The 13,099-nt window shown below is 31.5% G+C and overlaps 1 protein-coding gene across 1 annotated transcript; it reads right to left on the bottom strand.

The window, feature by feature from the left end:
* Window positions 1–7,125: 7,125 nt before the first annotated feature.
* On the bottom strand, window positions 7,126–12,797 carry MS3_00010162 (uncharacterized protein; the record flags this gene model as incomplete). The annotated part of the gene is made up of 5 exons (XM_051218520.1): window positions 7,126–7,184; window positions 9,782–10,291; window positions 10,895–10,988; window positions 12,032–12,127; window positions 12,693–12,797. Coding segments are annotated over 5 exons (864 nt in total), but the record flags the coding sequence as incomplete, so codon positions are not given.
* Between the last annotated feature and the right edge of the window lie 302 nt (window positions 12,798–13,099).

Raw genomic sequence — 13,099 nt, 5'->3', positions numbered from 1 at the left:
TATATCTAGTACATGACTAGTAGTGCAATCCAGGACACGCCTTTCTTTCTAATCAGGATCTGTCGACTGGATATACCTTTATAGTAGTACTGTCGTTCACATTAAAACGTGAATTCAATATCCTTATCTTTAAACATCCAATTCATCACTCGTCAAACTACAGAGTTTAGGTAACCATTAACTTGTTATGAGTTGTTACAAGTGCTTCCTTAGACCATTTCTTCGCTATAAATTTATGTAATTTTAATAGTCGAATTCGTGAGTCAATGTAAGCTAGACCACTATTGAAAACCTGGAAGCACTAGTCGACCGTTTCGTCCTAGTATGGAACTCCTCAACAGCGCTGATCTACGATCCCGTATGTGGGACTCGAACCTAGAACCTTCGGCCTCGTGCGGGTCACTTAACCTCTAGACATTAGTGACGACAAATTACTGATCCTTACTAAAGACGATAATTAAGTTATTTAGTTTGCTTATATGTCCTTCGGTTCCTATTCTGGTACTGATCCTAAATGAAGCATGTGATAATAATATGGGAACTATGTTATTAATGCATAATATGACACTAAGTTGTTTCGTAATGGGTGAAATTAAAACCTCAGGAACAATACCACTAAAATTCAAGTCAATAATATTTTTACGCTCATTTAGAAATTCGGTTATTTTAATCTGATGCACTCTAGTGATTAGCCACATGTATAAACAGAGTCACACACACAACAATAACATATGTGACTCTCCTCATTTGCCAGCATTCCAATGTCACTTCTTCTGTCCACATGTCTAAACACACACACAAACAACAATCATTTGCCATCTCCGTCCCATTAACACCAACAATCATCATGACTATATATACGATTACGTCATCTGCTTCTTTTTCATTCCTCAATCACAATAACAAAACAAACACATTCAACTCAATTGTAACAGGTGGGAATTAGAAATTTGCCTCTTCAAGTTTAATGTGAAATTGCCAAGGTTACCAAATGAAATGGTTATTGAAATAACATAATGACAGCAGGATAAAACAAACAGATAGTAAAATTGACAACTTTTCACTCTGATTCTATTTAATTTTATTTAAACGCAATTAATTTTAAGTAAATAACTGGGAAATGTAGCACATAGAATGCTTCGCTAGAAAAATTGTATAAAACAATTATACATCACACATTGACATCAGCTGGATAGCCATTCAAAACTGAAAAATAGTTTATAGCCATAACTTCTTTCTGTTTGTAACCAATTGGAGTTCAAATTCATTATTCTACTTAGAATTTTTATTTCCTACATGATTCACTATACATATTAGTCATAACTCAGTGGTCTAGAGATTGAGCGTTTGTACGAGTGACCTAAAGTCATGGGTTCAATTCCTGGATTTAGTGTTGTGGATGCGCGCTAATAAGGAAATCTACACTAGGACGAGACGGCTGTTCATTGCTTTCAGGTTTTCATTAGTGGTTTTAGTGAGTTATGTTTACGAGTTAAGCTACGAAATTTAATATCACTATGTTGTAATTTGATAATCTGCATTGCCAAATTTATCTAGGTATTTTATTCGTCATGGACATTGTGTAAAACTTTATCTACTTATTCAGCTTTGAAAGTAGACCAGTGACGTTTTTTGCTAAAAATAGATTAATATATGTTTCATTCAATACTTCAGATTACAAAATGTCAACACAAGAGGTTCAGCAATATTATCATTAGAATAGTCATCAGTGTTGATAACATTCGTATTATTTTTTTTGATGATATTTCGAAAATCTTGTAAATTGATTACCGGTCATCATTAGGAATACATTGCATTTGAAAAAGAATTCGAAAATTGTCGCATAATAGGCAGCTTAGACTGGTTGTATCACAATATTTAAGGCATTTAAGTTCTTTTAAAAGATTGTGAAGTAATTTTTGTATACAATACATTTGATCTAACTCAATTTCCCTATGAACTACATAAATAATTAGTTTTGTCCGTTTTTGACCAATCATTCGTTGAATCATTGGCTGAATCTAGACTACAATCCATGAGAAAATAGGCAGTCTACAGTAATCGCGACTCCTGATTTCATAGTAAATGAACAAAATGTAGATTGTTTATCACAGATTGATATCAGTTGGTTTATAATTGAAGACTAGAGAGTAGTAGACAGTATCTTCATTCTAATATGAAACTGCTTAATATTGTTGGAAATTTTCATTACAGTTTGTTTAGTATTGATGCAGTAACCAGTACCGAACCAGTATCAAACCAAGATTAGTTCCTAGTATGATATGATAATTAATCAATAACTCAATGTACAATGTTAATACAGTCATTTATTCGTATGGAAAATCTGCGAACAATCGTTTTTCTAGTGATCAGACGATGCGGTCATTCGCTCAATAGGTGCATAACATAATTACATTTATTTAAATTCACTAGTTACATCATAACCTAATAAGAAAGTGTAATACAAGATGGTAATTTAATTCAATTTATTCATTAAAAATTCAAATACCACATGAACTTTCACACAACATCACAGACACATTTATCTTTTCAATCTACATGGAACCGCACATACACATTACAGTTAGTAAACAAATCACTTAAATTTGTTAGAATAAGATCCTAAATCATTTAACAATGGAATTCGTATATTGTTGTAAATACCAAACACCTACTGTAACATTGACAATTACCTACCTGCCATTTAGTGCAATGTACATTAGCATAATCAACTAACTAAACAATTACATCATCAATGATTGTGTTAATATTCACAGCATTCTTCTTATTAAATATGTAAAAATTAGTGACACGTGAATTCGCCCAATATAAATAATAATAATTATTATAGTAATAATAATAATGCCACTTCTCAATTTCTGTCATCTCCTGACAGTGACGTAATCGATTCATTATATTTGTATTTCCGTTTAACCGTTTATTGAATGCAAACACAGATTTCATTACAAGACGACAACAGTGATTTCATTAATTATGAATAAATATTATAAAGAATCTCACTACTCTATACATTCTGATATGTAATTTTTATCTTCCACGAGAGATAGAGAGAGAGAACAGTAGATTTTCGCGTTAACTTACAGATTTACATATAAGATGAGTAATTTAAACATCTGTCCGCTGGTTACATCATACAAAATTGTGATAAGAATCAGTTCAGAAAATATAAAACTGTAAATAATCTGAATTTTAACTATTAGTCTGTAGTAACGCATATGACAGGTTTTAAGAATAAATAACAGATATATAACTAGCACATTTACTACTGTGTAAATAGTACGTTTCGTTACGTGTTGTTAGATATAATTCCATTGTTGAGGTGTATGAATTAGGACATATATTGTTTACTAAAGATTTGTAGTTTGTACCTCATTATTATTTGCTTTACTGAATATTATAAATTCTACTGTAATAAATTTGCCAAACAAAATATGTGTAGTTCACTTCTTGTGTATGCAAAATCGTAATAATGAATTGTCCTGTACACAGGCTGAAATAATATTTTAGTACTTAACAGATATTTATGATTGAGATCGTGAGTCGATTGATGTCAGACCACCATTGAAAATCTAAAAGTACTAGACGACCGTTTCGTCAGATCACCGGACTCCTGAGCAGTGTGCATACACGATCCCGCACACGAACAATTAACATCTAGACCACTAAACCGACTGTTATCCAACGGTGTTAATATCTAACCTCGACTAATCCATTATATTGAATGGTCATCTTTCGTTGTGCTGAGGTAGATATCTGTCTCTACCTGACAAGGATTAACTCCACTGGTGACGACTTCTCACCAGAACTCCGAGAATTTCCTCACGAATCTATTCACTAGTGAGCACATGGTAATTACCAGTATAAAGTTGTGTAGATTTTTATCTATAATAATCATCAACTACTAGTATTTATTCAATGTTTTTAATGTTTCTATCAAACATTCGTTATATATACTTTGTTCATAGGTCATTTAACTGGTATCACTGTTCCAAAATACAACAGAGGTAAACTGTTAAAAAAACACTCATAAATGATAGACTTCTATTGGAAAAAAGTATTTATATTTTTTTAGCCTTTGGAAAGTAACTATCTAGGTGGAATTTTGTTCTCTGAGCTGGATGGTTTGGTCGTGAAGTTTTCATCGTTCTTCTGAATGACACCATCAGCACAGACTTCAGGTAGGAGTTCAACTAAATTCGTAAATCTTTTGAGTGCATTACATTAGATCTCTTATACTTAATTCATCGATATTGTTTATCTCAGTGAGATCTAAAGTATTCGTCAAAAAATTCCAGAGGGGGATGATAACTTTCGGAAACTTCTTATCTAATTATTGCTGAATGTACGTTTCTCGGAAACATCTAAAAAGTGAAGAGTCATGTGTACCATTTCTGATTGGATGGTTGTTTATTCTGCTATTATGCTTAGTATGGTTCCAGAACCATCCAAAAGCCCAAGGCCATCTAAAATACTAAAAATACCTTTGATTTTCTGTACAAAAAGAAACCTTGGAGCAAATCACTTTTCCAAAATTCTTGCCTTTTTTCTTGTGTTCAAGTTGCCGCGAAGATTTAGCCTGGGTTTATCGGAAAAGCGTTGGAAATCGATTCGAGTTTTCAGTTAGCGAACTTATCAGTTTAGTATGGTCAGCTCATTTGAGTCGTTTCTTTGTTATGCAATAACATAAAATTATCAATAAAAATCATGAAGTACTGAAACCATGTTTTATATTAAATTGTAATCTCATAGAAATTAATGCCAAAGATGTTCAAAAGTCGCGGTACCGTTAGATTATTCAGCTGAAATCGAATAAACCATATTTTCAATTTCAGTCAATTTACGATGTTTTACGACCACTACTCAATTTACTAACCGATATTTATTTCACCTCTTTCTTGTTAGAAAGTTACACATCATGTCTAAGTGAAATTCAAGAATCTTTTTAACAGCAAGTCACTGATCACCAAATAGTCATTGTTTAATGAGTGTTTCATGATAACTATCTCACTTAGAAGACAGTTTTTGATATAAACATTAGTGAAATAAATTCTAATGAATATATGTCCTTGATAGAAGCAACCAAGGGAACAAAATATTATGATTCCTCATTTAACGTCGATTCATTCAATCATATTGGTAGCCATAGTATTTACAATAAAGTCATAGGTATTGACCATGACATGAGAATGATCACATAAAGAAAAAGGGGAGAGAGAGAGTAACTGAGAAGAAAATGTTAAGGGATGATGATCAGTACGATTATTTTAATCTTACTGACAAGCAATCCATTATTACAATTATTATTCTGATGGGAGCTAGTTAGTTAGACAAAGAAAATTGAAGAGTGAGCATGATAAGAGGAAAGAAAAAGTGAGTAAGGTTTTTTTCTCCATTTTTATATTAATAGAAATACTATGGCCACAGAATACCTTTTGTAATGCGAGAGAATGATTAACTTAATTGTGAGTTTCATTTTATTTAGTAGTGGATTTGTATGTATGAGTATTTTGAAGTTGTGATATTAAAGATAGAAAAGAAGATGGAGCTAAAAAGTTAACAGTTAATCGATGAAAAGAGTTACTAACTAATCTTAATACTATAGCGATTGAATACGTTATTCTCTTATGTTGTAACGCCAACAATTCGATGTCACTTAACAGTTCTTATTATGCGCCATTATTTCTGTACATTTCGACATATATATACTCCTTAAGTTTTAAAATTACAAACATACCTATTTACTGCAAGATGCCAGATTAAGTGTAACAAATGTACAAAACTCATCTGTTAGACCTTTTAAACCGAAATATTTTTCAAGATTACTAATAAATTCCTACCATTAACAGCATATCAATAATGAAAGACCATTGTTTTCCAGTAAAATTATAAATACAACCTATTTTCTCAAAATTGTTAGAAGTAAATGAGCTCATCATAATGTCGAAGAAACAGCGATCAGAATTACCTAGCAATTGTATGATTATCACTGAGTGTTTGGTTAAATTGTATTGAAACTAAGTCTAATATAATATATCCCTATCATAACAAGTTATTGAGGAAATATTCACATTTTATGCAAGATTTTGATATTTACATTTCATGCTGACACTATCAAATTGATTAAACTTAGACATTAACACCGTTGGATGCCAGTCGGCTCAGTGGTCTAGAGGTCAAGCGATTGCGCACGAGACCGATAGGTTCTGGGTTCGAATCTCGCGATGCGGGATTGCGGGTACGCACTGTTGGGGAGTCCCACAATAGGATGAAACTGCCGTCCAGTGATTCCAGGTTTTCCATGTTGATCTAACTCATGATCTCAACTATTAAATAAGACAATACACGTTATCATTCGGATGAAGTTCAGTTCGAACTTGAAACTTTGGGACTGAATGTCAAGTACACTATGGATTAAGCTTCAGAGAACTATTTTACTGAAAAAATATATAAAATGATTGATCAGTTAGTTGAAACACAGTAAGTACTTTTTCACTCAATAATTCTCCATAAGTTTACTTTAGAAATGGTCAATACACATCTGTCATACACAATAATCTATCATATCAACTGTAACAAAAATGAAAAGTTTCTATTATAGCGCTTCAAGACTAACTTCATTAATACCCAACTGAAGAGATAAAAGTAATTCCAGAGAACGTGATTATAATGTAAATATATTTAGCCAAATGTCAAAACAAAAAACAAAAAAAATCGTACGTGGCTTTGTGAGAAGTGGTTTACTAACTTGACGCCCAGATATCTATATTCTAACCTCATCTAGATACTGATCAACACTACATTTTAGGAATTAAGATTTCATATGGGATAAGTGAAACTTTATTTCATTTCTCACGCACTCTTAGAATACTTATATTAACTTCCTGATGATTTTCACACAACTAGCCTATATATATACTTGAAATACTCCAGTCCGATGAAAGTTATAAACTATACTACAGTTGGGAAATTTAATGTCACTTTTATGCTTTCTTTTCAGTTTGTGATATAGTCTAGTTTACTAAAGATATTTAAAATATTCCGTTGTTACTGACAGATGATTCATTGAGTTCACACATTCATTATGACTTCAATGTCATTTATATATTACACATTCTGAACTAGGTCACAATCAAATGAATATTTCGAAATGTTTTCTACAATATCTAATTTTAAATAAATGAGAGAAAAAAAGATATCATCATTCATGAATAAAATAGTAACTATGATTTGATATTTAAACAGTTTACTTATATTTCATTGTAAAGAAAATATGTACATTGTTGAACTTTTCAATTCTTGAGCATAACTCATTTGTTTACTCTACTCAATTATATTATATGAACCAATATGAATTGTAATCACTGAATTTTATATTAGTTCACAGTTGATTCCCCTATCCTATACAGTATGTTTTTTTACATATTTAACTATTAAATGAGTATAGTGAAGAACACTTAGGAACGATGACTAGTTTTATTTAGTGATAAGATGGATATTTTTCAATGGGAAAAGATAGTGTAACAACACGGTGAATAGAGATTACACTACGATATACTAAGTTATTTGTACTATATAATGATGAAAGTTTTTAATTGAGTTTTATATTGAACATTAATTATGTAGTATGTGTATTCACTGTAAAACCAAAATATTAACAGTTATTTTCTAAATAATAATAGTAATGTGACTGTTCATGAACATTTTCTCATGATTTTTTCGTCACAACGATATTGCAACAATCGGGCGATTTCAAAAAGTGCTCACTAGTGAATAGATTCGTGAGGAAATTCTCGGAGTTCTGGTGAGAAGTCGTCACCAGTGGAGCTAATCCTTGTCAGGTAGAGACAGATATCTACCTCAGCACAACGAAAGATGATCATTCAATATAATGGATTAGTCGAGGTTAGATATTAACACCGTTGGATAACAGTCGGTTTAGTGGTCTAGATGTTAATTGTTCGTGTGCGGGATCGTGTATGCACACTGCTCAGGAGTCCGGTGATCTGACGAAACGGTCGTCTAGTACTTTTAGATTTTCAATGGTGGTCTAATATAGATCAATTTATAGTCTCAATCAGAAAAACTTGATAGTCTCCACTACCCCATACAGATAATTCCAAAAATGTATATTTAATATATGAGAAAATTCCACATATCTCGAACTAACACTCTAGAATTTACAATTGTAACAAGGAATGAAATTTAGAATATACAGATATTTCTGTATAAGACTCGTCGTCAAAAAAGATTCGAATAAAAAAACTTGCTTCAAACACCACATTATTCACCAAGTATGTATGTACTAAGCATATTGACTTGGAACTGTTTATTAAACGGAAAATTAAGTATAGTTAGTTCGTGATTAATATTATTTATGACTCACATTGTCTACTGTTGTATCTGGTGGAGAAACAATACACAATATTAATGATGTTTCATTCAGCGAAACACGGATCACTTCGACTAAACCAGTAAGTTACGCTGAACGTGGGCTATAATAATATAACTTAAAAATTTATTATTCACAAAGAACTAATGTCTTAACAGTCATTCATACTAGTTTAAATCAAACAGAAGATTGTCCTTATATAACTAAAACATGTTTATTTTACTCTAATTTTCAAGATTCTTCAATAGGATAAAATGACAATGAAATTTAAAGAATTATTACTATATGGATGTGAACTAGTGAATCTAAGTCCAGACTAAAAATGAACTTATAATTATGTGTATTTTAACAATCAAATATGGTGACTATGACTCGCTGTATGTATCAGTATTGTCATGAAAAATATAACCCGTTAATGATTCACAACTGCATGACTGTTTTAAATCGCAGTGTTAGTCACAAACCATCTGTACTAAAAAAGTCGATATGTAAGCGTAGTCACTATGCGGAGGAATGTATATTTAAAAATAAATGTACAAATTTATGTTAAAATTATTTTTTACATAATCTGTAAAAGCATATAAAATAGTATGCTGAAAAATCTGCTATATTCACATCATTATTATATAGTGGTATTTTCATGAATGTTTATAATCAAGAATATTGGTTAGATAATCGATATTTACAAGTGTTCAAGTTAGTAAAAAAATAAGGGTATTTTAATTTAGTCTAAATATGGTCTCCACATTACTGGATGTTTAGTATTTATTGTCTCAGATGCAACTTCAGTAGATGAAGAGATTAATCCTCTCGTACAACTCATAGAATCGTTCATCACCGCATTATCCAATTTAACATGTTGAACATTCGTACTATGTAGATCAACGGATTTATTCATTTCAACTAATCCCGATCGCCTTACAGGCACACTGAAAGCTGACAAATGATCATCACATGACAATGACGAAGGTGATACAGAAGACATATTTCTCATACAACTCATAAATACATTACACGATCTCTGATCTATGTTTGGTAATTTCACAGAACACAAGTCTGTAGACTGAACAGAATCCATACTCATATTTGTCCCACTAATACCAACTACATTTTTTGCATTCGGTGTGAATCCCACTGACTGAATCCCACTACTGAAAAAACCACTATCACAATCACTCAATAATGAATTGTATTTGTCATTATATTGTAACGGTGTCGACTGCCATTGCATCATCAGTCCATTAACTCGTGAATGCAGATTATTCACTGGAGTTGATGTGACAGAAGATGATGAAAATGATGCAGATGTTGATGAAGAGGAGGAGGAGGAGGAGGAATAAGTGACATGGGAGGAGATTGGAGTTGAATTACAGGTATTATTGATAATAACATTGTTAAGATAAGGTGTGCTGCAATGTCCAATCGATGAAGTATTTCTAATTATCAATCTCGGTATTCTGTTCTCCTTATTGTCTTCATCAATTTTCTGGTCGAAATTATCACAAGTTGGCAATCGAGATGAGATTTTTGGTGTACTGAACATTTGGGTGGTAGTAGTAGCAGTAGTAGTAGTAGTAGTAGTAGTAGTAGTAGTAGTCATCGTCGAAGAAGAAATAGTGGTAGTAGAGTGTGAATGTTGTTGACTTTGATGATAGGAACTATGGTGATGTGGATGTCGAGTGAATTTTCTTAGTGAATTGCCTTTCCCATTCACATTCACAATATCTTTTATATCTTCATTCACATTTGATGTGGAATTATTTCTTGATGTAAATAATGACGGTGATGACGATGATGATGTTGTCGTTGTTGAGGTTATTGAGGAAGAGTTTGAGATCTCATTCAAATTGTAACGTAATTTTCTTAGACGTTCTTGGAATTCTATCAATGAAATAAGAAAAATTAACATTAGCATAGTTTACGTTGATTTCAAACAATAAAACACGAAGAGAGAACTACTGAATTATATAACAAAACTGTTTAAACGATAATATAATTGATTTTTATGATAAATCTACATTAAGTAAGTACTATTTTTCCTTCATTCATATTCCAGTTTTCTCAGTTTTACTATGATAAATAATTTATTTTGCACAGATGAAATAAAGAAGTCAGTAAGAACGTTGAACTTCGTACGTACGTACATTAGTTCGAGTTGCCATACCACATTAGCACAGAGATGCAGTTGTCGACTCAAATTCCGTAGTGGTAGAGGTAGTAAGAGTATAATCAGCAATCGGACAGATTAGCGTTTGAAGATGTTATTCAAGGAGTATAATACTGTGAAATAAATTGGAATGAGGAAATAAACAGTCGTACCACTGGACAATACTATTTATTCAAAATATTCTAGGTTATTTACATAGTGGATTCTTTAACATTTATCCAATCAATTGCTCATCATCAATTTCATTTCATTCAGTTGCTGAATGTAACAAATCCAATGAATAAATATCGACAGTACGGGTAGAGTATAATACTTACCAGGTTCATCTTTTGCAATGTTTGTAATTCCTTCAAAGACACTTTGACATAAATTCAAGATATCGGCTTTCTCAACTTTATGATATTTGTTTGGCTGCAAAACAAAATTAAGTAAAATGTAATGATAATCTTATTTGATAATGTTTTCATATTGATCATCTGTAATTTACTTATTTTAAAAATGTCGGTAGAAATGGGAGTGAAGGGCATATATTTGGCCACTATTTAAATCTAGTAAATTGAATGAACTTGAATCTCAGTATTTTTATTGGCAGTAAGATTTATACCAAGTACTAGTCACGTCAAACCTCAATGTGTTATCCACATGTAACCAGTAATCATCAATTTCATAATCAATTCTCCTAGACTGTTGATGATTATTTGTCAAAGTAACATAGTCAATGGTAGATGATACTAAAACTATTCTCATAATAATAAATTCCAATGGTTAATATACAATAATATTGTATTAGGTATTTAGTCTTAGTGTAACGAAGATGGAATTTACCCAATTAACATTGAACAAGTCGAATCGATTGAGTATCTATACCAATTACTTAATTATTAATATTGTTCTACATAATGGTGGGCGTGTTAAAAACTGAATGACAATTTGTAATTAATGAACAGATTAGTCGAAAATAGGTGTTAATTATGTCAGAATGAGGTGGTGTGTTAAAAATTAATTGATCCATCATTCATGAAATTATATAGAATGAAAATTATTTATCCTAGTTGATATTCTATTCTGAATAAGAAAAGCCTAAATAGCTAAATAGCTGAGACAATTTATATCAATAAATATATTATTTTTATTTATAACAATCAACCCAATGCTCAATTTATTCGAAATTATCAAATCAAACCTTGGTAATGACACCTACAAATTTATATCAATGATCAAATTTGAGTTAAGATACAAATGGATATATAATGTGATCTAAAACTGTGTTCCATATTAAATTAGTAATACACAAATAACAGCGTGAATAAACCTACACAAAGTAATTTCTATAAACTCCAAACCCTAATACTGACAAATAATCCCACTTGAAAATTTCGAAATACAATCCATAACATTATTTGTACAACATCATTTGAGTTAAATCAGTAAGAGTTTATCATTAAGAAACTTACATCAATCCCAATAAGATTCATTGCTAAATTATGCAATGCATTCATTTTATCCGAGATACATGCACGTCGTCTACGTTCCATATTTTGTTTCTTCAACTGAATGCGAAATGAAAAGTATAAACAATTATATATTTTCACTATGATTGATAATTAATTATTCAATAAGTTCACTAGAATTTGTCAACAAAAGCTTCATTTCACTTCATAGGTATTAACGTACTCACATGAAACATGTAACCTATGCTCGTATAGAATACTAACAATCTACCGTGTGGAGAGTAGAAATATTCAGATCAAACACTATTCTATATGATACATTGTATGTTATGCCATAACAGCATTCAGAAAAACACAATCAGGAAACTGATAATTTTCACGAAATAACAACGAAAATCCTTATCTACAAATCATTTCATAACAGTACTACTATCTACTGATCAAAAACATAGTTACATAACTATCAATTCAATTATGAACTTCTGTGTAGCCTCATCGAATCCACTTCCACACACAGTCAAGCAACCACGTGATCTGTTATTACTCCCACCACCTATTTTATAATCACTAAGTTATGGACACATCAAATATATCAAGTCATTTTATAAGACACCAATACACAAAGGTATCATCACAGTGTATTAATTATGACAAACACACTCACCCGACGTGTTTGTTCTCTGATTTCAGGTGGAACATTTGATCGTCTTCCTCTTCGAGAACAGACGGTATTTTCACTGGATGGATAGGTTGAACTAGATCCGTTCAAGTGATTTGGTTGTATATGGTAGGTGCTGTGTATATTGTTAATCAGTGGTACACGTGCATAGTTTCCACAAGATTCAGTAAAGGGTATCATAGTGAATGGTACTTGTGTGGTCATCCGTAATCCTGGAATTTTTATACGTTTTTTATTTTGATTGATTTGCGCGTGTTGATGAATGAGCCAATGAGGTAGTAGCTTGTGTCCGATAAGATATTTTGAATCGTGTGTACATAGGAATGTCCAATGAGAAAATAGTTCGTGCGTAATGATTGTGTTATTTAGTGTTATGATTGGCCAATTTACTG

The sequence above is a fragment of the Schistosoma haematobium genome, chromosome 1 (genome assembly GCF_000699445.3).
Source record: "Schistosoma haematobium chromosome 1, whole genome shotgun sequence".
In the NCBI taxonomy this organism is placed as follows: domain Eukaryota; kingdom Metazoa; phylum Platyhelminthes; class Trematoda; order Strigeidida; family Schistosomatidae; genus Schistosoma; species Schistosoma haematobium.
This window is presented reverse-complemented; position numbering and strand designations above follow the sequence as displayed.